The 23,621-nt window shown below is 55.9% G+C and overlaps 1 protein-coding gene and 1 pseudogene across 4 annotated transcripts in view; both read left to right on the top strand.

Annotated features, from left to right (window-relative positions):
- The first annotated feature begins 213 nt into the window (after positions 1 to 213).
- Positions 214 to 23,621, top strand: part of CYFIP1 (cytoplasmic FMR1 interacting protein 1) — a 41,945-nt gene continuing 18,537 nt past the window's right edge. Inside the window, exons 1-15 of one of the 4 annotated variants that reach the window (XM_036232082.1) lie at positions 240 to 268; positions 7,514 to 7,679; positions 9,071 to 9,195; positions 9,270 to 9,359; positions 10,407 to 10,484; positions 10,724 to 10,825; positions 11,615 to 11,796; positions 13,544 to 13,640; positions 13,724 to 13,852; positions 15,041 to 15,145; positions 16,856 to 16,947; positions 18,998 to 19,115; positions 21,477 to 21,599; positions 22,424 to 22,549; positions 23,418 to 23,584. In XM_036232082.1, the coding sequence (XP_036087975.1) occupies positions 9,079 to 9,195; positions 9,270 to 9,359; positions 10,407 to 10,484; positions 10,724 to 10,825; positions 11,615 to 11,796; positions 13,544 to 13,640; positions 13,724 to 13,852; positions 15,041 to 15,145; positions 16,856 to 16,947; positions 18,998 to 19,115; positions 21,477 to 21,599; positions 22,424 to 22,549; positions 23,418 to 23,584 (1,526 nt within the window). In that variant the 5' untranslated portion in view covers positions 240 to 268; positions 7,514 to 7,679; positions 9,071 to 9,078. Of the gene's footprint in view, positions 269 to 7,289; positions 7,680 to 8,076; positions 8,903 to 9,070; positions 9,196 to 9,269; positions 9,360 to 10,406; positions 10,485 to 10,723; positions 10,826 to 11,614; positions 11,797 to 13,543; positions 13,641 to 13,723; positions 13,853 to 15,040; positions 15,146 to 16,855; positions 16,948 to 18,997; positions 19,116 to 21,476; positions 21,600 to 22,423; positions 22,550 to 23,417; positions 23,585 to 23,621 lie in introns of those variants that run through there. The other 3 variants (XM_036232080.1, XM_036232081.1, XM_036232083.1) reach the window with 3 other exon arrangements.
- On the top strand, positions 19,195 to 19,313 carry LOC118611792 (annotated as a pseudogene).

The raw sequence follows: 23,621 nt of genomic DNA, 5'->3' as shown, positions 1-23,621 counted from the left end.
GGCCGCCCCGGCCCGGCCCCGGCCCCGCCCCGCGCCCGGCCCCGCCCCCGGCCCCGCCCCGCGCGCAGCGCTCGCGGCCGCTCGGGCGCCGCCTTCCGGCCGGCGGGCGCGGGGCGGGGCGGGGCGCGGGGAGGAAGGGGCCGGCGCCCCGGAGGAAGGGGCCGGGCCGGGCCGGGCGTGTCCTGCGCGTCCGCGGCCCGCCCGAGTGACTCACCCCCGGCGCCCGCGTCCCCGGCCGCCCGGACCCCGAGCCGCCGCCCCGGCCCCGGTGAGGAGCGCGCGGCCCCGGCCGCCCCGGCCCCGCTGAGGAGCCCCCGGCCCGGGGCGCGGGAGCGGAGGCCGCGCGGGGCGGGCGGGGCCGAGGCCGCTCGCGCGCGGGGCGTGTGCGGAGCGCCGCCCGGTCCCGCGGCGCGGCGGGCCGGGCCCTGCGGGCGGGGTCGCGGGGCTGGCGGGGTCGCGGGACGCGGGGGCGGCGGGGTCGCGGGTTTGGCGGGGTCGCGGGGTCGCGGGGCGCGGGGGCGGCGGGGCGCGGGGTCGCGGGGCCGGCGGGGCGCGGGGGCGGGGGCGCGGGGCGCGGGGCGCGGGTGCGGGGGCTCGGGGCGCGGGGCGGCGGCCCGGCGGGGCTGTGCCGCGCGCGCTTCCTGCCACGCGCGTTCGTGTCGCCGCAGGGCGCTCGGAGGGGACCCGCCCCCGGGCTGTTGGTGTTTTCGTGGTTTTGTTTTTCGTTGTGTGTGTTCGAATTTTTTTAGCATTCAGATCTAGTAAAAGGTGCTTTTCGGCGTACGCTCAGTGAGTGTTGCCGGAGTCGGAGCCGTGCGACTCGCACCCCGGTCGGGGTGCGGGACGGCTCGGCCCCGGGAGACCCCGTCGTGCCGTCCCGTGGGCCCGGCGGCGGCCCGCGCGCTCGGGGACCCTCCGCGCTTGTTCGCCTGACGGGCGCAGACGGAAAGGTCGGGTGAGCGCGCCTCAGGTACAACCCGAGAGATTCGAGTCCTATTTTTAAGTCCTGAGAAAACGCACACTCCAGCTCATTAAATAACTAGTTCAGAACCGTTTATACTAACAGCAGAATTCCCCCACTACATCTGTCCGAGTGTACAGCTTTTTCTGTGCACACGCATAGTTCTTGTTTTTTGTGTCTGTCATTTTGGTAATATAAAGACATCATATCGCATACATCCTCGTACCTTTTCTCTTGAAACTCTTGGCTCACCTGAAGATCTGGGAGACTTTTTTCCATGTTGGCACGTATGGTATATCTACTCAGAATCCTCTCATTCCTTTCAATGGCTGTGTAGAGTTCCATAGTACGATGTACCCTGATTGATGCGATCCGCCTCCTGTCGATTGACATTGCTATTTTGCATTTGTTGCCACACTCAATGCTTGTGTCTCTGTCTTGTGCACATACTCCAGTTTATCATTCCGGAAGTGAATTGGGGTTTATATAATAGCTAATGTTTCTTGAGTACTTATTTTGCTCCAGCATTGTTCTAAGCCAGGCTTACGTTTCCTGTGAAGGTCCAGATAATGAATGTTTCCAGCTTTGTGGGCCATATGGTTTGTGTCACAAGTACCCGTTCTGTTGCAGCTGCAAAGCAGCACGGACAGTGTGTGGTGAATGGGTGTGGCTGTATTCTAATAAAACTTTATTTACAGAAACAGGCAGTGGGCTTTAGTTTGCGAACACCTGTTCTGTAGTTTACATTCTGTTTATTCTCACAGCCCTTAAAGGTAGGTGTAATTATTATTCCCACTTTGGGGGTGAGGAATGAAGTATGCATCCCAGTTTACATACCTGGTAAATGGCAGAGCCAGACTTCGACCCCAGCCACCTGCCTCACACACCCCAAATTAAAAATGAGGAAGAAGCTGCCAAAAATACCTTCCCTGAAATGTTAGACCCTGGCACCTGACCGTCACACGCTTACTGAATCACACCTACGGTTCTTTGAAGGCACTGTGCTTGCGCTTGCTCGGGTACCACTCCAGGAGTACCTGCCTGCAGGCTTCCCAGGGGCCAGTGTCCCCTCTGCCTGACTATGTCACTGTGTCCTGGCTTTTGATTGCTCTCACTAGCATCAACTCATAGAGCAGTCAGCTCAGTCCTTGCCCGGGGCTGCCCAGCTAGCCATGGGAGGACATGGGAGAGACTTGGGCAGGTAGGAACAAGTTGAGTCCAGGCAAGATACGTTCTCCAACATAATCGATCATTTCAGCCTAGGTGGGACCGTCGCTTGGGCTTCCTTGGCCCATTTTCCTTCTTAAGTAACATGGAGAAAGTATTCCGTGTTATAAAGCGCAAATGAGTTCATGTCGGAAAAGTACTGTCTAAGGGACATTTACTGTAACTGCTGTGTTTTCTAAAGCATTTACATTAGAAAAATGTATTTTATAGTGTAAAACTTTAAGTGATCCACCTGTCCCATCTCATCTCTCTTTGCTACCAGCATTTAGCTAGCCCTTAGCAGCCCTGGACACAGCATGGAGTAGTTACATCTATGTAACTAAAAAAACTTCATTTATCCAGGACCATAACATCAGGAAAAAAATGAAAGTAGCGGGAAAATAGGACTGTTTCTATTTGCAGATGACGTGATTACATAGAAAGTCCAAGGAATCTATGAAAAAAAATTATTAGAACTAGTAAGGGAGGTTAGCAAGGTCACATAATACAAAGTCAACACGTGTAGGTAAATCTTATTTAAAGATACCATTTTCAGTAGCTCCCAAAAATTATTCAGACAAAAATCTAATGAAACACATACAAAATCTGTATACTGAAAGCTACAAAATACTGATGAATGAATGAAAGATCATGTAAATAATCGAGATGCATTCTATGGCTGTGGGTTGGAACATTCAACATAGTAAAGATGTTGGTTCTCTCCAAACTGATCTGTAGATTTAACGCAATTCCAGTCAAATACACCAGCAAAAAATATTCTCAACAGCTTTATTGAGGTATGATGTACATACTATAAAATTCACCTCCTCTAAGTGTACAGTGATTTTTAGTAGATTTATGGAGTTGAGAAGCCCTCACCATAACACAGTTTTAGGACACATCGCCCCGGTAAGATCTCTCGTGAACCATGATGGCCTCCCATCCACGTGTGGCCGCGGGGACAGAAACGATGTGCCTTGAACTGTGGCTTTCAGACTTCTTGGTTGTGAATAAGACAAATGGCTGGTGATAGCTCCTGTGACCTTGAAACCAGCATTTTTGTGACTTAAGATTCTTTCTCAGTTACCTCGCTAGCCGGACTCGTCGTGGGACACAGAAATCTCCCACCCCGGCCGCTTTGCAGGACAGAACCTTTCCAGAAGGCTTGTGTGTCTCCTGGGGCTGTTGTAACAAAGGGCTGCAGACTGGCCGACTTAGTAACACTTACCTGCTTTTGGTTCTGGAGGATGGAATTCCAAGATCAAGGCGTTGACAGGACTGGTTTCTCTTGAGGCTTCTGTCCTTGGCGTGTAGATGGCTGGCTGGCTGCCTGCCTTCTGTGTCCTCACGTGGTTGTCCCTGTGTGCCTGCCTGTACCCTAATCTGTTCGCGTAAGGACGTCCACCAGCCATATTTTATCAGGGCCACCCAGTGACTTCGTTGGGGTCCTGTGGGCTCTGTGGCGGGTCCAGGGTGACTGGTCACACGGGCCGTGTGGCTGTCGCAGAGAGGCTAGCGTGTAGGAAATGCCCAAGCCCCGAGGCCGCTCCTCGGGCCACAGCCTGGGCTTGGGCCCTGGGAAGGGCTGAAAGTGGACTTGGGACAATCCACAGGAGGCTGTCATCTTTGAGGTGCCCTGTGTGGACTCCCCATGCTGGTTCTGCCGGCAGGGGCTGGGTCAAGGCCCCGGCTCTGTGCCGTCCCTGTCCTGGGCCTCTCCGTTCTTTTGTGGAATAGGAAGTTGTGATGATATAGAAGGAAGTTGCTAATAAAAAGGAAAAGGCTGTCTTCCTTGTTTCCAAAAATATGAGACATTTTGAAAAGTATCTGCTGCATTTTAAATTTACAGTTAGAAACATGCAGAATGGATCTGCCGTTGTCCGGAAGTGCACCATAGGTGCCAGTGAGGGCCACTTGGTCCCGACTGTGTCCCGTGCCTCTGTTCTGCTGCTCCCTGTCCCTCTGCAGGCTCCTCCTGCCCTGTGGGCTGCCAGCTCCTTTCACTTCTGTCCGAGTTTGCTGGCTGTGGTTTGAAGCTCTTGCTAGGCGCACTCACGCCGAGCATTGTCCTGTCCCCGTGGTGAATGACTGGATGTCTTACGATGTGCCTCCTGGTCTCGGGTGATGGCCTTGCGCTCCAGCTTCCTTTTGACTGGTGCCGGCATGGTTTCCCATTTACCCTCTTACTTTCGACCTACAGATGGCGTTATACTCGAAGTGTGTTTCTTGTAGCTGGCATGACAGTCGTGTGCCACGTGACGGACCACGCGTGACGGCGGTCCCATGGGACTGCGGTGGAACTGAGAAGCTCTGTCGCCTAGTGACATCGTACTGTTGGTGGCACAGTGCACGACTTGTAGTGACACTGGTGTAAACAGACCCGCTGTGCTCCATAGCCTAGGTGTGTAAGTGCACCTGGCGATGTTATCACGAGGCCCATTGACGCCTCGGAACATGTGTCGTTAAGCAGCGTGGGACCGTGTTGGGTCAGGAGTTTTTATCCTTTCTGACAACCTTTCTTCTGACTAGGGTGTTTAGACTATTTATGGTCAATTAGTTATTGATATGTGTGCATTTAGTTCTGACGCTGGACAGGGCAGTCCCCTCGAGTGGAGATTCAGTTCTGCGCTGAGAGAGAGTTCGCGACGGAGGCGCACAGCAGCGTGCAGACGGGGACGCGGCGCAGACAGGGCGCGGTCTCCTCGCAGAGACAGCCTTCGCGAGAGAGCCAGCAGGACGGAGGGAGACGGAAGAGACGAAGAGAAGAACAGAGAACAAGAACAGGACCGAAAGGCCTCGTGCGCGAGTGTCAGGGAGTGCAGTTTACATGCCATTCTCAGTTTCTGTGAATTCCACGGTAGAGGCTTTGTTTTCCCATCTCCCTTTGACAGTTTGGCTGTGCCCTGTGAAACAGGGTGTGGGGTGCAGAGAGGCATGCCAGCCTTCGATCCATGGGCTCTCCCTGGTTTCAGCTGTAGGGAATGATTGATCGTGTTCTTTTTTTGTAGAGTGTGACTCAAAGACTGTTTTCCCTGCAGGATGTGGGTGAGCTGTCTGCCATGCCAGCAGGACTCGTCCTCTGTCCAGCAGGTGTCCTGCAGTCCGGCCGCACTGTCGTGGGCTCTGGATGTCACCTGACATGACAGTTTTCTGGTCTCCCCACATTCCTTCTGCAGATCATTTTACTATTTGATTCCTCTTAGATCTCCCCCTGGCCCCAACCTTTTGGCTTATAAACATAGAATTTTATTTTTCACAGCTCCGGAGACTTAGAAATCTGAGGTCGTAGTGTCAGGGAGCCAGTACGGTCAGTTCCTGGTGAGGGCCCGCGATGCTGTGGTTTATAAAGAGCACATGCATTTGGCCTTCGTCTCCTTCTGGCAGAGTTCCCAGAACCTTTGACCTTTCCTAAGTGATGAGACGGGTAAGGTGCCATGATACCCACCGCAAGCCCCTTTTGTGCGCTCCCGAGTTCATGTTCATGAAGCGACTTTTGGAAGGCCCCGCAGAATGGGGGCCGCTTACCAGGAGACCTGCCCCCAGAGGAGGGGTCGCAGCTCTCACTCCCATCCCCTGACCTCAGGGAGGGTAGTGGGGCTGGAAGTTGAACCCACTGCCGGTGGCTGTAGTCAGTCGAGCCTGTATAAGGAAGCCTGTGTCACACCCAAGAGACAGGCTCCATTCTGAATTTCTGTGTTGACGAGCATGTGCACATTTGGGCAGCATGGAGCACATGGGCTTAGATGCTCAGGGTCCTTTTTTGCACCTGGCCCTGTGTGTCTCTTCCACCCGGCTGGTCCCGACTTAAGTCCTTCATAATAAACCAATGGTCTGTTACTGAACGTTGAGTGAGTGAGATGTTGCCCTGGGTTCTGGGAGCTGCTCTAGCAAATCAGTCGAATCCAAGGAGGGGGCTTTGGGAACCTCTGGTTTATAGCCAGTTGGTCGGAAGTACAGGTGACAACCTCTGACTTGTACCTGGCCCTGAAGCGGTGGTGGTCGGCGGGAGTCCGCTGGGACTGAGCCGGTTGGAGTCTGAGGATTGCTGCTGGTGTGGGGACTGGTCACAGAACTGGTCACAGAATCCGAGGGCCCCTCTGGGTTGCAGACACCAGCCTCTTACTGTGTCCTCACGTGGCGGGAGGAAGATCCTTATTTTTTCATTGCTATTTCCTTTTCTTACCTTCTTTTAGGCCATTCGAACATTTTTAGTATTCCGCTTTAATTTATTCTCTATCATCTTTTTATAAGTTAAAGTACAGTTTTTTTAGCGGTCGCCCTGGGGATTACCATACATGCAGAATCAGTGTTTCGCAGCTCCGCGTGGAGTACGGAATTCTCACCACCACGTCGTGCGTTGGCCTCCCCCTCTCTGGGCTTGAGTCGCCGCGTACGTCCCACGTACATGCACCGAAGACCCCGTCAGACCGCTTTCCGCCTTCCACCCGTCCTCTGTTCACTGGGCGCCCGCCCTTTCTGTCGCTTGCCCTGCGTTTTCTTCGGGTCCTGGCATCGCTTTCCTCGTCTCTGGAGAGTTTCCGGCGGCCTGCTCCTGTGACTCCTCGTCTTCCTTGGTCTGGGGGTGTCCGCATTTTGTTCGCATCTGCGTTCTTGAAGGATATCTTCTATCCTCGCTTGAGGTAGGATTCTGGTTTGATACTTTTCAGTTAAAAAGTGTCATTCCACATCCTCAGTAGGAAGCTACGGATGTTGCATTCCTGTTCTCTGGGTAACGAACGGAAGTGTCTGGGTGTGGATTTCTTTAGGTGTATCGCATTTGGGGTCTAGTGAGCTTCTGGAATCTGGTTGAACGTCTCCTGCCACATTTGAGAGTTTTCAGTTGTGTTTTTAGCTACTTTTCTAGTACTGCCACTTCTGATGATGCGAACGTTAGACCTTCCCAAAGGTCCCCGAGGCTCTTCATTTCTTCCATCTTTTTTCTCTCTGTTCTTCAGAATGGATGATTTCAATTCTGTCTTTTAAGTTCACTGAATCTTTCTTCTGTTCTTGAGCTTATGTAGGCAGTTCTTTAAATTTCCAAAATTTCCATTTGGGTCTTTCTTTACATAAAGATATATATATATATATAAGTTTTTTACTCACTTTTGATTTTTCTTTCAGTTTGGGAGTTTTATTGTTCGAGCACTTTCGTAGTAGTTGCTTTAAAGTTGTTAAGCAGTTGTAACATCCGAGTTATTTCAGTGCTGTCTCCTGTTCATCTTTTCCCATAGGAGTTAAGACGTTCCTGGTTCTTTGGGTGCTGATTAGTTTGGATCTGGATATTATGATAGGAGACTCTGGGTCTTGTTTAAATCCGAGGAAAATGCTGATCTTTTGCTTTAGCAGGTGAACAACTTGGATCGATTTAGACTGTGGTTCTGATCTGCCTTGTGTGGGTCGTGACGTTGGGCCGGGCTCCTGCCAGCATCTTCCTTTCCGTGCTGCCCCTGTGGTGCACAGGGGCCCTGAGGTTCCCTTTGTGCTTCTCCAGCCAGCACCCCGCACCCCGGAGGTTGGTGACCCCCCCCCCGCCCTGCCCTTCCACCACAGTGCTCTGTCCAGCCTGGCGGCCGCTCTCACCTTCTGAGAGCACGCCCAGCTGCCCCGGGTGTCCTGTCTGGGGTCAGAGCTGCTCCCTGTGCCCGTCCAGGGTCGGAGCAGCGTGCAGCATGTCGCCGTAGGAATGTCCAGATCTGTCAAGAATTTTAATGAGCTTATTTGAGCCTAACTGGCAACAATTGCCAGGAAACAAAATCTCAACAGATAAAGAGAATGCTCTAGGAGAATGGCAGTTCTGCCGTTTATTTTACGCATGAGAATCAAAGGAGGAGACATAAGGGGGGGGTTCATCGGTGGTAAATGAAGGGGGCGGGGGGAATCCGGGATTGGACAAAACGTGAAATGGAGGGACACATACCGTCACGCGGGTGGGTACAGGAGAGCTCGTCATTAATGTGCACAGCACACTGAGATGGTCTGCAGGGGACGAGAGAACCAGGAGGGCCTCTGTGGTCTCTGCTCTGGTGCGGTGGGCTGCGCCCCGAGGGGTCTGGAACGAAGCCATGGCTGGCATTCCAAGGGCGAGTTATCCGAGATGCAAAAAGGGAGCAGACATGCTCACGTGCGTGAAGATCTACCTGCCTCCAGAAAGCTGCGGGCGGGACGTGACCGCCTTTTTAGAAAGTTTCATGTTCAGACCATCCTATGTGGTGGGGACGTTCGGCCTCTGGGCCTGGAGGGACCGCCATGCGGGCCTCCGCCGATCTGGTCAGGTCTGGCTGTGGCCTGTTCTCCCGCCCACAGGTAGGAGGCGGCGGCGGGCGGGCTGGAGCGTGCCGGGTCCCCCCCGTGCAGCCGGCAGGCACGCTTCGATGACGTCGCCTCCGTTTCCGCACGGCCTCGCGTTTGCGCTTAGTGCTGTGCCCACAGCCCCTCCCGTTCTGGCCCGGACCCGCACCCCGGTCCCCGCGGGTCCCTGTGCTCCTGGGGTCCCGAGCTGGGACCTTCGCGGAGGAGCTCGGGGGAGCGCTGCTGTCTCCTCCAGGCCGCGCTGGCCCCCCGGGCGGTCGTGGTTAGAGGGGACGGACAGTCTCCCCCCCAGGGAGGGGCCGTCAGACAGCACCCCAAGGTGGGCACGGTAACAGCAGTAGGTGGCAGGTGTGGTGGCCCATGCACCCCACTACGCGACACTCCCGGAGGCCAGGAGAGGCTGTGCCGTGCGTGACTCCCCTGCTGGTGAGCCCTAGGAAAGACGCCAGAACCCGGGTACTGGCCGTGGCCCCCTTGGCGGCCCCCAGTGCCCGTGGGTCAGGCGTCAGGCGAGCGGGCGCTGGATTTCCTCCCCATGCAGGGCCTGTCGGGGTGCCCCCGCCCGCCCTCACAGCACGGTGACTGTTTCCTCAGAGGCCAAGATGGCGGCCCAGGTGACCCTGGAGGATGCGCTGTCCAACGTGGACCTCCTGGAGGAGCTGCCCCTGCCCGACCAGCAGCCCTGCATCGAGCCCCCGCCGTCCTCCCTGCTCTACCAGGTGGGTGCCGGCTGACTGCGGGGCGTGCCGCCTGCGACGCCGGCCGCCGCCTGATGGTCTCTCTCTCCTTTCAGCCCAATTTCAATACGAACTTCGAAGACAGGAATGCGTTTGTCACCGGCATTGCGAGATACATTGAACAAGCCACCGTCCACTCCAGCATGGTAATTCCGCCGCGGCCGCGTCTTCCCCTGGGGGCGCGGCCCCTCCGGGCTGCCGAGGCGCGCGCGCCTTTCCGCTTCACCCTGTAGGGCACGTTCCGAGGAGGAAGAGGAGAACGTGCATGACGTGCCTCGTGTTTTTTAAAAAGCCTTTGTTTTTCATATTATAAAAACCATATGTGCTCATCCTGAAAATTTGGCACCTACGGCCCAGAGAAAACCCTCGTCAGCACCGCGAGGGGCCCATTTTCTCCCCCGCATACCTGTGCGCGTGCGCGGTCTGGATTGTCACAACTGTGTTCTAATGATTTCCTGAATGTGTTATTAATGTTCACAGTTTGACTATTTTTCGCAAGTTTAGTTTTTTTCTTTCACTAAAAAAAAAAAAAAAAATACCATAATGAACATCTTTCTAAATACATAGTTATTCTTTTTGGCTAGATTTTTAGAAGCGAAGTTACTTGGCAAAGGCCGTGAACATTTTAAAGCACTTTAAATACATCACCACGTTGCAGTTGAAGTTTTTAAGAACGTCTGTGCAGTTTTTACCATTTTTGCCAAAGGGAACAATATGAAAGGAGTTTGAAAATGGCGGCAGTCCCCTGCTCACGGACTCCTGGACGTCAGGTGTGGCAGAAACTTCTGGCTTTCCCGCTCGCACGGGGGTCGGCAGAACTGCCTTTGTCTTCCTCGCGAGCAGGAGGACCCTGTGTGCATTCAGCTGCATGGCCCCAACCCCCCAGTTCCCAGCCTCAGGTCCGCATTGCCCTCAGGTGGTTTAGGGTTGAGCGGAGCTGAGGTGGAGCTGCTGTGGGGGGTGCCCTGGGCCGAGCCGGCGCCGCACGGTGGTGCCTGCCTGTCGCTGGAGTTGTGTGGGGATGTCGTGGGTGGTCATCGTGGCCTTTTGGAGCGTTGCCAGCTTCTCGGCAGCCGTCTCTTAGCACACGGGTCCTGGTGCTTGGCCCTCAAGGGAGAGTCCGGGCCGCGTGCCGCTAGACATGAGCGCTTAGGCATCTCCCCTGTCGTGATTGTCCCTGTGTGCCTTTGCAGAATGAGATGCTGGAGGAGGGCCAGGAGTACGCCGTCATGCTGTACACCTGGAGGAGCTGCTCTCGGGCCATCCCGCAGGTACCCTGTCGCCCCGCCCGCAGGACCAGGGCTTCCCCCACCCCCCCAGCCAGGCCCTGTTCTGCACAAGTAGCCCCGCCCCACCCCAGCTGGACCACACCCCATCCCGCGGGCACCTCCGTATCCTACCGCCTGCCAGGTCTCCCCCTCAGCTGCTGGGACCTCACCCTGAAGAGCATCCTCCCCCTTCACACCCCGCTGGGTTAAAGCCTCTTCAGGTCATACTTGTTTATTCCCAGGTGAAATGTAACGAGCAGCCTAATAGAGTGGAAATTTATGAGAAAACCGTGGAGGTCCTCGAGCCTGAAGTCACGAAACTGATGAATTTTATGTACTTCCAGGTAAAACCGCAAAATAATTCTAGGGGTTTCACGCAGAGGGGTAGGATGGTGCCACTGCGTCACCATCACCATGGGCTCAGTAACCAAGTGCGTGTAAATTAAAGCCACCTCAGCAGCTTCCGAGACGCACAGGAACCAAGCCCTTGGCAGTTCGGAGTCTGCTGGCCTTTCAGGGTAAACACTTCTGTGGTGTTTCACTTCCTCCGTGAGTCCGTATTCCCTTCACGAGCACGCTTCCTGTCGGTCCCAAGAGCATGTGTCTTTCTGCGAGTGTGTACTTTCGATTCATCTGGTTTACCGATGTTTTCTTTATCTCGTCCGCACCCTGGCCTTGGCCCCTTCTGGCCCCTTGGTTAGGAAGAGTGGCCATAGAGTGGGGCCTTGCCGTACCTTGGAAATGTGTGACGATTTTCGTTATAGCTTTCTTTAGAAAGGGAGAAGATAAAACAGAAATTCACCTCCTAATAAGTCCTGCCCCCCTTTCACCGCTGAGAGCTAAGACGTGTTTTATAGATCTTCTGCTGGAGCGTTTTGTTCAGTAACTTTGCTGGAATAATCGGCAAGATTCTTTTTCTTTAGGGATGTAGTTGGTAAAGTGCAAAATTAATGACGATTGTCCCAGAGCACAGGCTTTTGGAAATCACTCTAAAGAAACGGGTCTCTTTCCCTGCGCCTCGAGTGAGCGCTCACTGGGCAGGGCGTTTCCTCGCGAGGCCCGCCGTGTCCAGATGCCGCGCTTGGAGCGGGCCCAGCAGCGACAGCACCTTCCCTGCCCTCCCCCTTGCCCAGAGAAATGCCATCGAGCGCTTCTGCGGGGAGGTGAGGCGGCTGTGCCACGCGGAGCGGAGGAAGGACTTCGTGTCCGAGGCCTACCTGATCACGCTGGGCAAGTTCGTCAGCATGTTCGCCGTGCTGGACGAGCTGAAGAACATGAAGTGCAGCGTGAAGAACGACCACTCTGCGTACAAGAGGTGAGCCCGGCCCGCGGGCTCGTGAGCCGGCCCGACGCGCGGGCCGAGTGTGCGCTCCGAGCGCTGGCCGGCAGGTGACCTGTGCCGAGATGTGTGTGTCCTCTGGCTCCGTGAAGCTGGGGCCGGCTCTGGGCCCTCAGGTGTTCGCTGCACACCTGTGGACACTCAGACCCTTTGGAAGACAGAAGCACGAGGCCAGTTCCTGCTCACAGAGCCTTGGGGGCAGCGCACAGGTGTTTGGGTCCTTAAGCTCGGTGAGGAGCAGCAGGGTCTGAGCCTGAGGTCACCGCCGCTGCTCATCACCCTTTAGTCAGACGTCCCTGGCAGGGGCACCCCATCACAGCAGCGGCAGGCCCCGTCACGGCAGCGGGGCGCGCTGTGCTCCCCAGGGCGGTTTTCCTTTCGAGCGCGAAGAGCGTGTGGAGAAGAGACCGGACGGGGTGGCGTGGCATGGCAGCGTGCGGGAGCGCTGCGGGCGGGCGGTGGCAGGAAGGGGGCCGTGGGCGGTCCGAGCAGGGCCAGCGGTCTTCGCGTCCGTCGCCTTTCTTCAGAAAGTCCGTGCCGGTCGCTGTCGAAGGCACGAGGCTGGGACGAGATGCCAGCTGACGTTCCCTCCGCGATAACAAGTTGGAAGAACTTTTACTTCGTGTCTGCAGGGGCTGTAGTCACGTTGCATCTAATCATGCGACTGTTGCTGTGTCTTTGTAAGTGGCACGGGGTGCAGCAGCAGCCCCAGGTCTGAGGACAGGGCGGCACTGCCGGTCGAGCTGGGTCCCTGGCGTCTGAGCCGTCTCTGTGCGAAGTGAGTGCAGCCTTGACCCCGACCCTGAGGACTCCAGAGTCTTTGGGGTTGACCCTTCCTGGATAGGAAGGTCTGGAGCTGTCCCCATTTGGTGGCAGTGTCTGTGAGTTACAAGAGTGCACGACTCGAGTGCGGGGGTTCTGAGGGGAGGAGGGCGGAACCGGTGAGGACCAGGAGAGCAGCTTCCGCGTGGTTTTGAGCCGCTTTCTCAGCCTTTCTGACTGTCCGGGAGATGCAGAGGTGCATAGCTCAGTGGTTTTTAATTTCTAAAAAGGACAGTTTCCACTGAGCTTTTGATGGGCCGGCACTGGGTGGCGGAGCCCTCACACACTTCGCACTGCTCCGCAAGGCGCCACACGCCGCCCACGCCTCGTGGTGTCCCTGGACCTCTGTACACGGGCCGCCCGCGCATGCCGCCTCCTCTGCTCTCCCCGCAGCCCTGTGGGTGGGTCGCCACAGCCGTGGTAAGGCAGGCTGAGGAGACGTGAGACTTTGTGTCCAAGACGACGCCGTGTGTCGGTGGCAGCACCAGGGTCCTGTCTCAGACCTTTGGCACCCGCACCGCATGTCATCCCTGACCTGAGAGGGGTGTGGTGGCCCAGAGGGTTCTCGGCAGGGAACCTGAACGGCGCTGGCCGTCCTCGACACTGTCTGGGAGTGACAGGGAGGCGAACAGTCCGGTGCGCAGAGGCCCCTCAGGAAGGCCAGCAGGCGGCACTGCCTCCTCCCTGAGGAAGTCCGGCCGCTGTGGGCCGCGGGGCTGGGAGCTGTCCAGGGTGCAGTGGTTTGAGAGGGCTGGACGCGGAACCTGCGTCTGAGACCCGCATTTCTCCAGACAGCTGCAGCCACGGCACAGGGAGGTTGGAATTCCCGGCTTTTTGTTGTTGTTGTTAATCGTTAAACACGTGGGCCGATTAATTTTGTGATTTACTTTTTCTTTTAAAGGGCTGCTCAGTTTTTACGGAAAATGGCAGACCCACAGTCCATCCAGGAGTCGCAGAACTTGTCCATGTTCCTGGCTAACCACAACAAGATCACCCAGGTAAGGCTGGCACCCCACCTCTCTGGCCAATGGCACACTGCTTGGCCCCGCGCACGGTGGCACGGCGTCCTGCTCTGTTACAGTGCCTGCAGCAGCAGCTCGAGGTGATCCCCGGCTACGAGGAGCTGCTCGCGGACATTGTGAACCTGTGCGTGGACTACTACGAGAACAGGATGTACTTGACACCCAGCGAGAAGCACATGCTCCTCAAAGTACGTGGTGGGCGGGGCTGCTGGCAGTGTGCGGGGGGCCAGGCTGGCTCCCCTTAGTCTGCGGTGCCTGTGCCCGCCCGTTCTGGTTTGCGTGCGTGTGTGCGTGCGTGTGTGGATAGTGGCCTGCACTACCGGCTCTCGGTGTGTTCCTGGGAGTGTGTCCTGGGCCTGGCCCCAGTGCTGCTGGGTCCCACGCCCACCCTGGAGCAGGTGTTTGTGGGTGACGAGGTCCTGGGTGAAGACCTTTGCTCGTCCCGCAGCCTCTCACAGCAGAGGTTATGCTGTGAGCCCTGGGATTTATGGGCCAATGCTTTGAGTTACGATTCTTCAACTTTGGTGTGAAAGCGATACATGTTCAGTAGGTGCTGTACTTCGCTTTTTGAATTTCATTTCTTTGTTGGGCCATCAGTAAGTGGTGTGATCCTCTCTGGCTGTGTTGGACAGTGGCAGTGGGGTGATTTGCCCCACCGTGAGCTAACGGGATGATTCTGAGCACGTGTGAGGTGGGCTAGGCTACATGGTGACGTGCAGTAGGGTAGATGTGTTTCGTGCATTTCCAGCTCTGGATGTTTTCAGATGACAGTTTGTGTACTGGGATGTAACCCCATCCAGAGTGTGCGAGCTTCTGTGTCACCATGATTAAAGACTTGTTGGTCAGGAGACATGGCCATTCACTAGATTCTTTATTCCTATTCTCTTTCAAATTGGGGAGGGTCTTGGCGACATCTCGCATCAGGGAAGGAAGGCCGTTCCGTGCACCGCACCCCCCCCCCCTCTCTGCTGTGCGGAGGGCGGCCCTGATGTCTGTCAAGCACAGAGCCCTCCCCCCCAGGGTGGGCCCTGAGGCCTCCTCCGCGGGACATCGCTGGGGAGCTTGGGACTGCGGGGTGCTGTGCGGCGGGGCTCCCGGAGCTGCCGGCAGGCCGCGCTGCCTGCCGTGCTGCCGTGACGGGAGGCGGAGGGGGCAGGTGTGCCGGGGGCACCGCGAAGCACAAGAAACGGCACACACGGAAGAACAGCTTCACGTGGAGGGACGGTGTCTCTTCCTGAGAAGCTTTTAAAATGAGCGAATTTTGGGGGGGGAAAAAGCAAACTGTCATTTCAGAATTACCACCTGTGCCATATAAGTGCTCATGGGTTAGTGACCTTGCAGGCCTGAGTTTTATGCCTCATTTTGCGGTTTTTCAGGTCATGGGTTTTGGGCTGTACTTGATGGATGGGAGTGTCAGCAACATCTATAAGCTGGATGCCAAGAAAAGAATAAACTTATCCAAAATCGACAAGTTCTTCAAGGTGAGCTACATTTTCTCAGATAAGCCTTTCCACCGACAGGCATGCGGTTTGAGTTTGGGGCGGTGCTCGGTGACCGCGGCCTCGACCTGTGCTGCTGCGGGGCGCCCGGCGCCCATGCCGACCAGGAGGCATCTGCGCGCTCTCCCTCCCGCCGCGTCGGTTTTCCTGGGTGCGACCCTCGTGTGAGGGTGTCCGTCTGCATGTGTCCTCTTTGTCCGGCGGCTTTCGCCGGCCTGACGAGACTCCGCGGAGCCTGCGGCTCCCAGTGTTGGTGTGAGTGCACCGCGGCGCGCCTGCCCTCTGGCGCTTGGCCGGCGTGGCGGCGGGGGCCCGTGCACAGGGGCGGGGCGGGGGTCCCGGGCGGGGCCAGCGCTGTCAGCGCCTATCGTGTCTCCCCGGGCGGCACTGGCAGCATTCCCGTCACTGCACTTCCGGCCGGCACTGGACGCTGCCCCTTTGGGGGGGGGGCCGTTCCTCAGGGTGGGCGTGCCGTGGCGAGTTTATTGGCCAGCATTTCCTGTGAGGTAGCCGAGGTTTCCCTGTGTGCCCTGTCGCGCAGAGGCCACTTCAGAGCTCGTGTCCTCTTTTCCCGTGGACTCGTAGCTCTGCGTGCTCAGGACACACCCAGGCATTCTCCCCCGCGTGGTGCTGCTCCTCACTTCCTCAGGGGCGTCGTTTGGTGAATGGAGGTTCTTAAGTTTAATCTAGTCTAACGTATCAGTCTGTAATGTCCTCTTGAAATGTTTGGAGACAGCAGGCTCATGCGATTTTGTCCTCTGTCGGCTTCTGGAAGGTCATGGTCTCCTTTCCCATCTCCATCTGTGTAATCCCCCTGGGACTGGCCTCTGTAGGCTGAGGTCGGGGGTTGACGTTCTTGGATTTTTTTCGCCGTTTTGGATGTCCAGTTTGCCTGCCCATTTCCGGTGAAGACCGTCTTCCTCCTCCACGGTCCTGCAGTGCTTCGCGGGCTGCGAGTCAGCTGTCCGCACGTGGCCCTGTCCTCAGGCCTGTGCCCTGCCGCTCCCCCCCTGCCGCTGTGGCTTCCCCAGGAAAAGCCTTCACGTTCTGTTCTCAGGACGGTCCTGGGTGTCGTCCCTTCACTTTTGGGTACATTTTAGAATTACCTTGCTGGTGTATGCGTGTGTGTACGCACGCATACACGCACTACTCAAACCATTTTTCCTCTCGGACAACTGTCTGGGATTCCATCGACTGTATAGATCAATTTAGGGAGAATGGACTTTTTTAAAATACCACGTCTTCAAATACACGAACCTGATATAGTCCTCCATTCACTTAAGATGTTTAAATTTTCACTAGAAAGTTTGGTAGTGTTTTTGCTTATAGGTTCTCTACATATTTTGTTTAACGTGTTCATAAATTTTTTAAATTTTTTGATGCTATTGCAAATTGTTTCTCTTTAAATTTCCATTTTCTAGTTGTTGCTGGTACATAGAAGCACAGTTGACTCTTTATGACTGTAGATCTGGCAGAAATGAGGTTAATTTTATTATTGACGTGGTCTTAATGAATGTTGGTTCTTATATTTTTTTGAGGCGAATGTAGAAAGTTTTTACATCCTTTTCCAGTGAATGATTTGCGGAGATCGCTTTCAGCCCGTGGGAGTTAATAGCGTTCCTCACGCGTGTGCTTCTGTGTTCGTGACTAAGCGGATGTGATGACCCTGTTCTTTCTGTTTTCTAAATGCAGCAGCTCCAGGTGGTCCCGCTGTTCGGGGACATGCAGATAGAACTGGCAAGATACATCAAGACCAGCGCTCACTACGAGGAGAATAAATCTCGGTAGGAGCAGGGGCTGCCCGGGGAGAGCACTCAGCAGGACCCCCGTGCGGTTTGTGACATGCGGCCTGCTTGCCTGCTGGTGATTTCAGCCATCTGGGACTGAGTGCCCAGTACAGTTGCCCTTGCCTCATGTGGCTGCTTTGCGGTTAAGTTTGTTAAACTGATTTTCTTAAGAACAACCACATTTCAAATATTTGATGGTTGGTGGCTATTGTATTGGTCGCTACAAGTACAGAACCTTTTCATTGTTATAGAGGTTTCTGCTGGACAGTGCTGGCCGAGAACGTAGAAGCGTACATCAGTTTTCTGGGCCCGGAGCTGTATGGGTAACAGTCACCGGCCAGCCCGGTGGGGCAGGACGTGCGCCAGTGTTTCATGGGTTACAAAACTGTCACCAAGCCAGATCCAGCCCAGGCCTGTGTTCGTAAGGCGTCTTTCACTGAGAATGGTCTTCACATTTTAAAAGAGTTGTTTTTTTTTTTTTTTTTTTTTTTTTAAAAAAAAACCTGATAGCTACGTGACAGTAGAGCCCACAAACCCTAAAGTATTTACTTTCTGGCCCTGCACAAAGATGGCCAACCCCTGCCAAAAGGGTCTGTAGCTAACAGTACAAATGATGGTAAACACACACTCCTCTCTGTTAAAAGTCTGCACAGCAGGGCGAGTCTCACGCGGCGCTCGTGCCGACTTTGCCCAGCGCGTGCCCCCGTAGCCAACCTGCCGGCCCACTTCCGCCGCCATTCCGAAAAGCGTGGTTATGGCTCAGTCTGGTTCCTCAGAGGCCGACGGACTTTCTGTAAGGCCACGTTGTAAACACGTGGTTTCTGTCACGTGTTCTTTTTTGTTTTTTTGAACGAGTTCTTAAAAATGAAGACACCATTTTGGTGGCTCCCGGGCCGTACCAAGTCTGGACACGTTTGGCTGGTGCTGTCATTTGCCAAACTCTGTGCTATCTTATTTCTTAATAAACCTGGGGTTAAGTCTGATGTGTGATCCACAGTTAGACAACTTGGCACCCTCCTCTAAGTTACATTCATGAAACGGAAGCCTCTTTCCGCCTCAGCACCAGCCGGGCTCTGGTTTCCACGGCGCAGTTCAGGCTAAGCGTGCAGAAGCACACCTTGCGCGGTGCCGGTGCGTGCTCAGCCTCAGGCCACGGTGAAATCAGTAAGACTCGGGGAACAATGAGTTTTGCTTACTAATTTCTTTAACGTGGCTTATTGCAAGTCGATAGCATTTCATTGGTAGTAATGGGCGTGTTTAGCAGCCACCTTGGAGGTTCGTGTGCCGTCAGCTCTGAGCCGTCCCTGCGGCCTGCAGGGGTGGTGGTGCGTGGAGGGCGGACCGGGTGCTGGGCCGGGTGCCGGGCCGGGCCGCACGTGCTCGGCGCAGCCCGCTGAGCTGCCTGGATGCTGCCAGCATGACCACCAGCCACCCCGTCGTGGGACCGGCAGGTTAGGAAGGTGTGCTGTTGGGGATGGCACCCCGATCCCCTCACAGAGTGGTCCCTCGGGCCGAGGGGACAGCTCAGGGGAAGCAGTGAGGCGTCGGCCCCGTGTGCGAGGGGCAGCACCGAGCCCCAGGGCCCAGGCCTTCCGCTCAGACGTCCAGAGGCTGCGTCCTCGACCCGCTTCTGCCCCGCGACTTTGTGTCGTCCAGCTTGCAAGCGATGTCAGTTTCCCGCTCTCCCATCAGGATGCCCTCTGCTCCTGAGTCCCTGCTGACGCGCTTCCTCCGGTAGTTTACGTCTTCACACGTGTGTGACAGGAGTTCTCGGCCCCGCCCGCAGTGCAGAGTCGGGTCCTCACATGGTGGAGCACCTGTCAGGCCTCAGAGAGCAGTCTCTTGCTTAAGGAGCAGTCGCGATCACTTTTCCAGGAGAGGCGGGGCTGGGCCGCCGGTCCTCACGGGGCCTTCCTCCTCGCCGCTGTGCAGGGCTCCTGGGGGCAGTGGGTGCGCCGTCCCTTGTGCCTGCTGCGCGTGCGTCCTCGGCCACGTGTCCGAGTGCCGGCGCCCGTCCCGGTGACACGCGCTTCTGCTTCGCCTGCAGCTGGACGTGCACGTCTTCCAGCAGCAGCCCCCAGTACAACATCTGCGAGCAGATGATCCAGATCCGGGAGGACCACATGCGCTTCATCTCGGAGCTGGCCCGCTACAGCAACAGCGAGGTGGGTGGCCCCCGCGCCGCGCCCGCGTGCTAGTGCTGACCCTCTGAGAAACGCAGGTTAGCGCAAAGTACTTAGGGGCGTCTGCGGCCACGTCGCCCCGAGCACGCCCGATCCTGTCCGATCTTGGAAGCTAAGCAGGGTCGGGCCTGGTGCGTACTTGGGTGGGAGGCCACCTAGGAAGACCAGGTGCTGTAGGTGTGACAAATTTAAAAAAAAATAAGGGATTGTAAGCTGAAAGGGTCCTTGCAATCTGTGAGGTCAGCCAGGGGTCGCCTCGCCTGAAAAACAACAACAACAGCCGCACTGGAAGGGCGCCCATCGTGGCGGGTGAGGCAGTGCGGCTGGGGCTGTCCGCGTCTGTCCAGCTGTGTGTGCAGGACAGAGGGGAGACCTTGACTCCAGTGACTTTTCTTCGTGTCACGTTTACAAGTTGCTAGAACAGTGCAGGGAGGGGAGGGCATCTGAGGAGAGATTCCAGCTTCACGTCCGGAGGGCGGCGTTCCGAGGCCGGAGGCACGCAGGAACCCGTGCAGCGGGAGGCCGCCCTGGGCGCCTGGAGGAGGGGGGCCCGGAGCCACGTCCAGCTTCGCAGCCACATTTCCTGCATGCTCGTTCGGGCAGGTTGTACCCCCCCCCAACCTGCCAAGGGTGGCTCCAAGCCGGCCCTGCCAGCCTATGAGGTGGGCAGGGGGGGTCCGGCTTGGAGGAGCAGCGGGCATGTCCCTTCACATCCTGGCGGGCAAGGCGGTGAGGCCATGGCGTGGGTGTGTGAATAGTCAGGAGGGTCCCAGGGACCGGGGCCGCATATGCAAGTCTGACTTGTGGCACTCTAGTAGCTCATAGTTGTCAGAAGGGGGAACAACTCTGCGGGGGCCCTGCCCCGTTGCAGGACGATGGGCGCCCCTGTGCCCCCCACCCCACCCCAAACACTAGTCACCATGTAACCGGAACGACTAAGGGACCGCCCAGGCGCCTCGGGCACGCACTGCCTCTGACGGACCCCAACTGGGCCGCTTCACCCCTTCTCCAGCCAGCATAGCCTACAGGGTAAAGCTGGGGGGGGCAGCCCCTCGAGACGCAATGGGACTCTCTCAAACAGCAGGCAGCGCTGGGCCCGCGCTCCGAATCAGTGCACTTGACAGCGTGCGTGGCTCCGGCCCACCTTCCGGCATCTGCTGTGGAACCTTTATAAAGAGATGACGGTCTGATACGGAAATCTGCCTTTGAACGCTTTGCTAGGTTTATTTTTAGTCAGATTTATGAAGCTAGACCCCACAGCCCATACAACCCACCCATTTAAATCCTACGAGTCACGTGTTTTCCAGCGTGTTCCTCGAGTTACGCAGCCGCCCCACAGCCCACTTGTTCGCATTCCCACACCCCAGGAGCCACTCACCGTGAGGACTCAGCTCTGCGATCTACTTTTGTCTGCGGATTTGCCCGTTCTGCACGTCTCGTGTGAACCGAGCCGTATAACACGTGCTCCTTCGTGACTGGCTTTGTGACCAGCACAGTGTTTTCTCGGTTCGTCCACGTCGCAGCACGTGTCAGTGATTCTGCAGGGACGCCCCAGTGTGTGGGCTCGCCACGGCCGTGAGGCGGCCACTGCGGGGCTGCGCTGGCCGTCGTGTGCGGACTTTCCTGTGCACGTGTGTTCGTGTCTCCTGGGTGGACACCTGGGGGCCAGGAGTGCTGGGTCACGTGGTCACTCTGTGCTCAGCGTCTTGAGGAGCTTCCGTACCGTGTCAAACAGCCGCACGGTTTCCCATGCCCGTCGGCGGTGCGGGCTTCTGACCTCTCCACGGCCTGGCTGCCGCCTGTGTGTGTGTTCTGGCCATCCTCCTTGGTTTTACATTTTCCTGGTGACTAACAAAATTGAGCATCTTGCTGGCCATGCACATGTCTTCTTTGGAGAAATGTCTATTCAGATCCTTTGCCTGCTTGTTGTTTATCCTGTTTACTATCAAGTTGTGTGAGATCTTATATATTCTAAATACCAGCCCTTTACCAGACATAGAATTTTCAAATATTTTTCCCGTGCTATGGATTATATTTCTGCTCCCTTGATGGTGTCATTTGAAGCACAGTGTTAAATTTTGGACTTGTCCAGTTTTAGCTATTTTCGTTGTTGTTGCTTGTGCTTTGGTGCCACAGAGTCGTAAAGATTCACCTCGTTTTCTTCTGAGAGCTTGGTGGCTCGGCGCCAGCTCACTGGGCACACGCTCGTCTTGACGCGAGTCTGCGGCAGCCCATCCTCGCTGCGGTGGGGCCGAGGCGCCCGCATCACGGGCGGGTTCGGCAGGCCCTGGGGGCTCACGCGTGAACGTGGCGCGACCTCTGGATGCCCCTGTCGTGCCCTAGGTCGTCACGGGCTCCGGCCGCCAGGAGGCCCAGAAGACCGACGCGGAGTACCGGAAGCTGTTCGACCTGGCGCTGCAGGGCCTGCAGCTGCTGTCGCAGTGGAGCGCGCACGTGATGGAAGTGGTAGGCCGCGCGCCGCCCTCACGCGGGGACGCCGGGGGCCCTTCCCCGCACTTGCCGAGCAAGCGACTGGGGGCTCGAGGATACTCTTTCTGCATTAACTTTGGTTTTTGGATCAAGAACAAATAGTTTATTATCTTTGGCCTTAGAAATCAGACTATATAACGATTTGAATTTAAGACAGTTTAACATCCGTTTGGTTTATGTGTGTTAAAAAAGGGGGCCTCATCTTTTAAAACGTTGACAGAATTAAATTTGTACCGTTGAATTTTAATTCTCATTTTTTTTTAATTAAATTTATTGGGATGACATTGGTGCAGGCTTCAGGTGACAATTCTGTAATACATCATCTTGTTTTTTTTAACATTTTCTCTGAACATCTGGCCACCAGTTTCTTTTGGTTAGCATTAGTAAAATGGTTTCTGGTGTGACATAAAGATTTAGGTATCTGTAAATCATAGATTATTTTATTTTGATGAGACAAAAACTCATGTCGAATGAGTACATGATCATTTGAAAGCCTGATTCTTTTTTTAAATGGCGAAGAAATGCCTAGAGTGTTAGGTGGGCCACATGAAACACCTAGGCCATTTTACCTGATCTCTCTTAAACCTGAAGTCACGTGGCCAGAACCTTGTGTGGTGTATGGAGATGAGAAGTGTGTGTCTGTGTGCATGCATGTGTGTGTGTGTGTGTGTGTGTGTGAGAGAGAGAGAGAGAGGCCTTCGAGTAAAGCACATGCTGAGGGCCGGCCTTCGGCGGCGGTGGCGATGGCCGCATCTGGCGGGCCAGCAGCTCAGCCTCCGGCCTTCTCTCTGCCGCTCCAGTACTCGTGGAAGCTGGTGCACCCGACGGACAAGTACTCCAACAAGGACTGCCCCGACAGCGCCGAGGAGTACGAGCGTGCCACCCGCTACAACTACAGCAGCGAGGAGAAGTTTGCCCTGGTCGAGGTGTGTTCGCTTTCTCCTCCCTGGGCCCTCGAGAGGCAGGACGGGGACGCGCGAGAGCTGCTGGCCCCGTGTTGCCGCTTCTGTGGCGAGCAGCCCTGTGCATCCGGCGCAGTGGTCAAGACAGAAGGAGACGGGCTGTGGGGCGGGGTCAGGGTTGCGCGTCCAAGCTAAGGACGAGAGTGGCTTTTAGTGTTACTTCTTTCTTTTAGAGTTTTGTATTAGAACACTTAGGTTTACAGAAAATTGCAGAGGTGGTACAGTGAATTCCCATGTACCTCACCCCCATTTTCCTTTATTATTATCTCACACTTTTAATGAACCAATATTGACGTTTTATCCTCAGCTGAAGTCCATGGCCTTGGGCTCCTCTGGGCCACGGTGCTTTCTTAGACTGCCCTGGGCCATGGTGACCCTGACAGGTTCGAGGGCACCGGGCAGGCGTTTTGTTGACTGCTGGGGTTTGGCCGATGTGTTTTGCGATGAGGCTGAGACCAGAGGTTTTGGGAAGGGGGGCCAGAGAACCGAGGTGCGTTTCCGTCACGTCTCATCAAAGGCACATGTTGCGAATGTGACTTGTCACCGTTCGAGTCGACGCGATCGCGTGACAGAGGGAGCGTCGGTCAGATTTCTCTATTGTGTAGTTGTCTAGCCCTAATTTTGATAAACCTCAATTAAAAATTTTCCTTTTGTTGCTTATGGTTTTGGTGTCATAGCTTTAGAAACCATTACCTAACCCAGGTCACAAGGATTTACTCCTGTTTTCACGTAGGAGTTTTATGTTTTTTCTCTTCTACCTAAATGTGCGACCTGTACTGAGTTACTTTATTAAGGCGTGAGGTAGCAGCTCTGTCTCCTGTCGCCCGCACAGGTGATCGCCATGATCAAGGGCTTGCAGGTGCTGATGGGCAGAATGGAGAGCGTGTTCAACCATGCCATCCGGCACACCGTCTACGCCGCCCTGCAGGACTTCTCACAGGTGACGCTCCGGGAGCCGCTCAGGCAGGCCATCAAGAAGAAGAAGAACGTCATCCAGAGGTCAGCCTCCCGCGCGCTGAGCGTCCGGGGTGTCAGC

This window comes from Rousettus aegyptiacus, unplaced genomic scaffold, assembly GCF_014176215.1.
Source record: "Rousettus aegyptiacus isolate mRouAeg1 unplaced genomic scaffold, mRouAeg1.p scaffold_m13_p_14, whole genome shotgun sequence".
Classification (NCBI taxonomy): Eukaryota; Metazoa; Chordata; class Mammalia; order Chiroptera; family Pteropodidae; genus Rousettus; species Rousettus aegyptiacus.
Note: the sequence above shows the minus strand (reverse complement) of the source record. Positions and strands in the feature narration are given on the sequence as shown.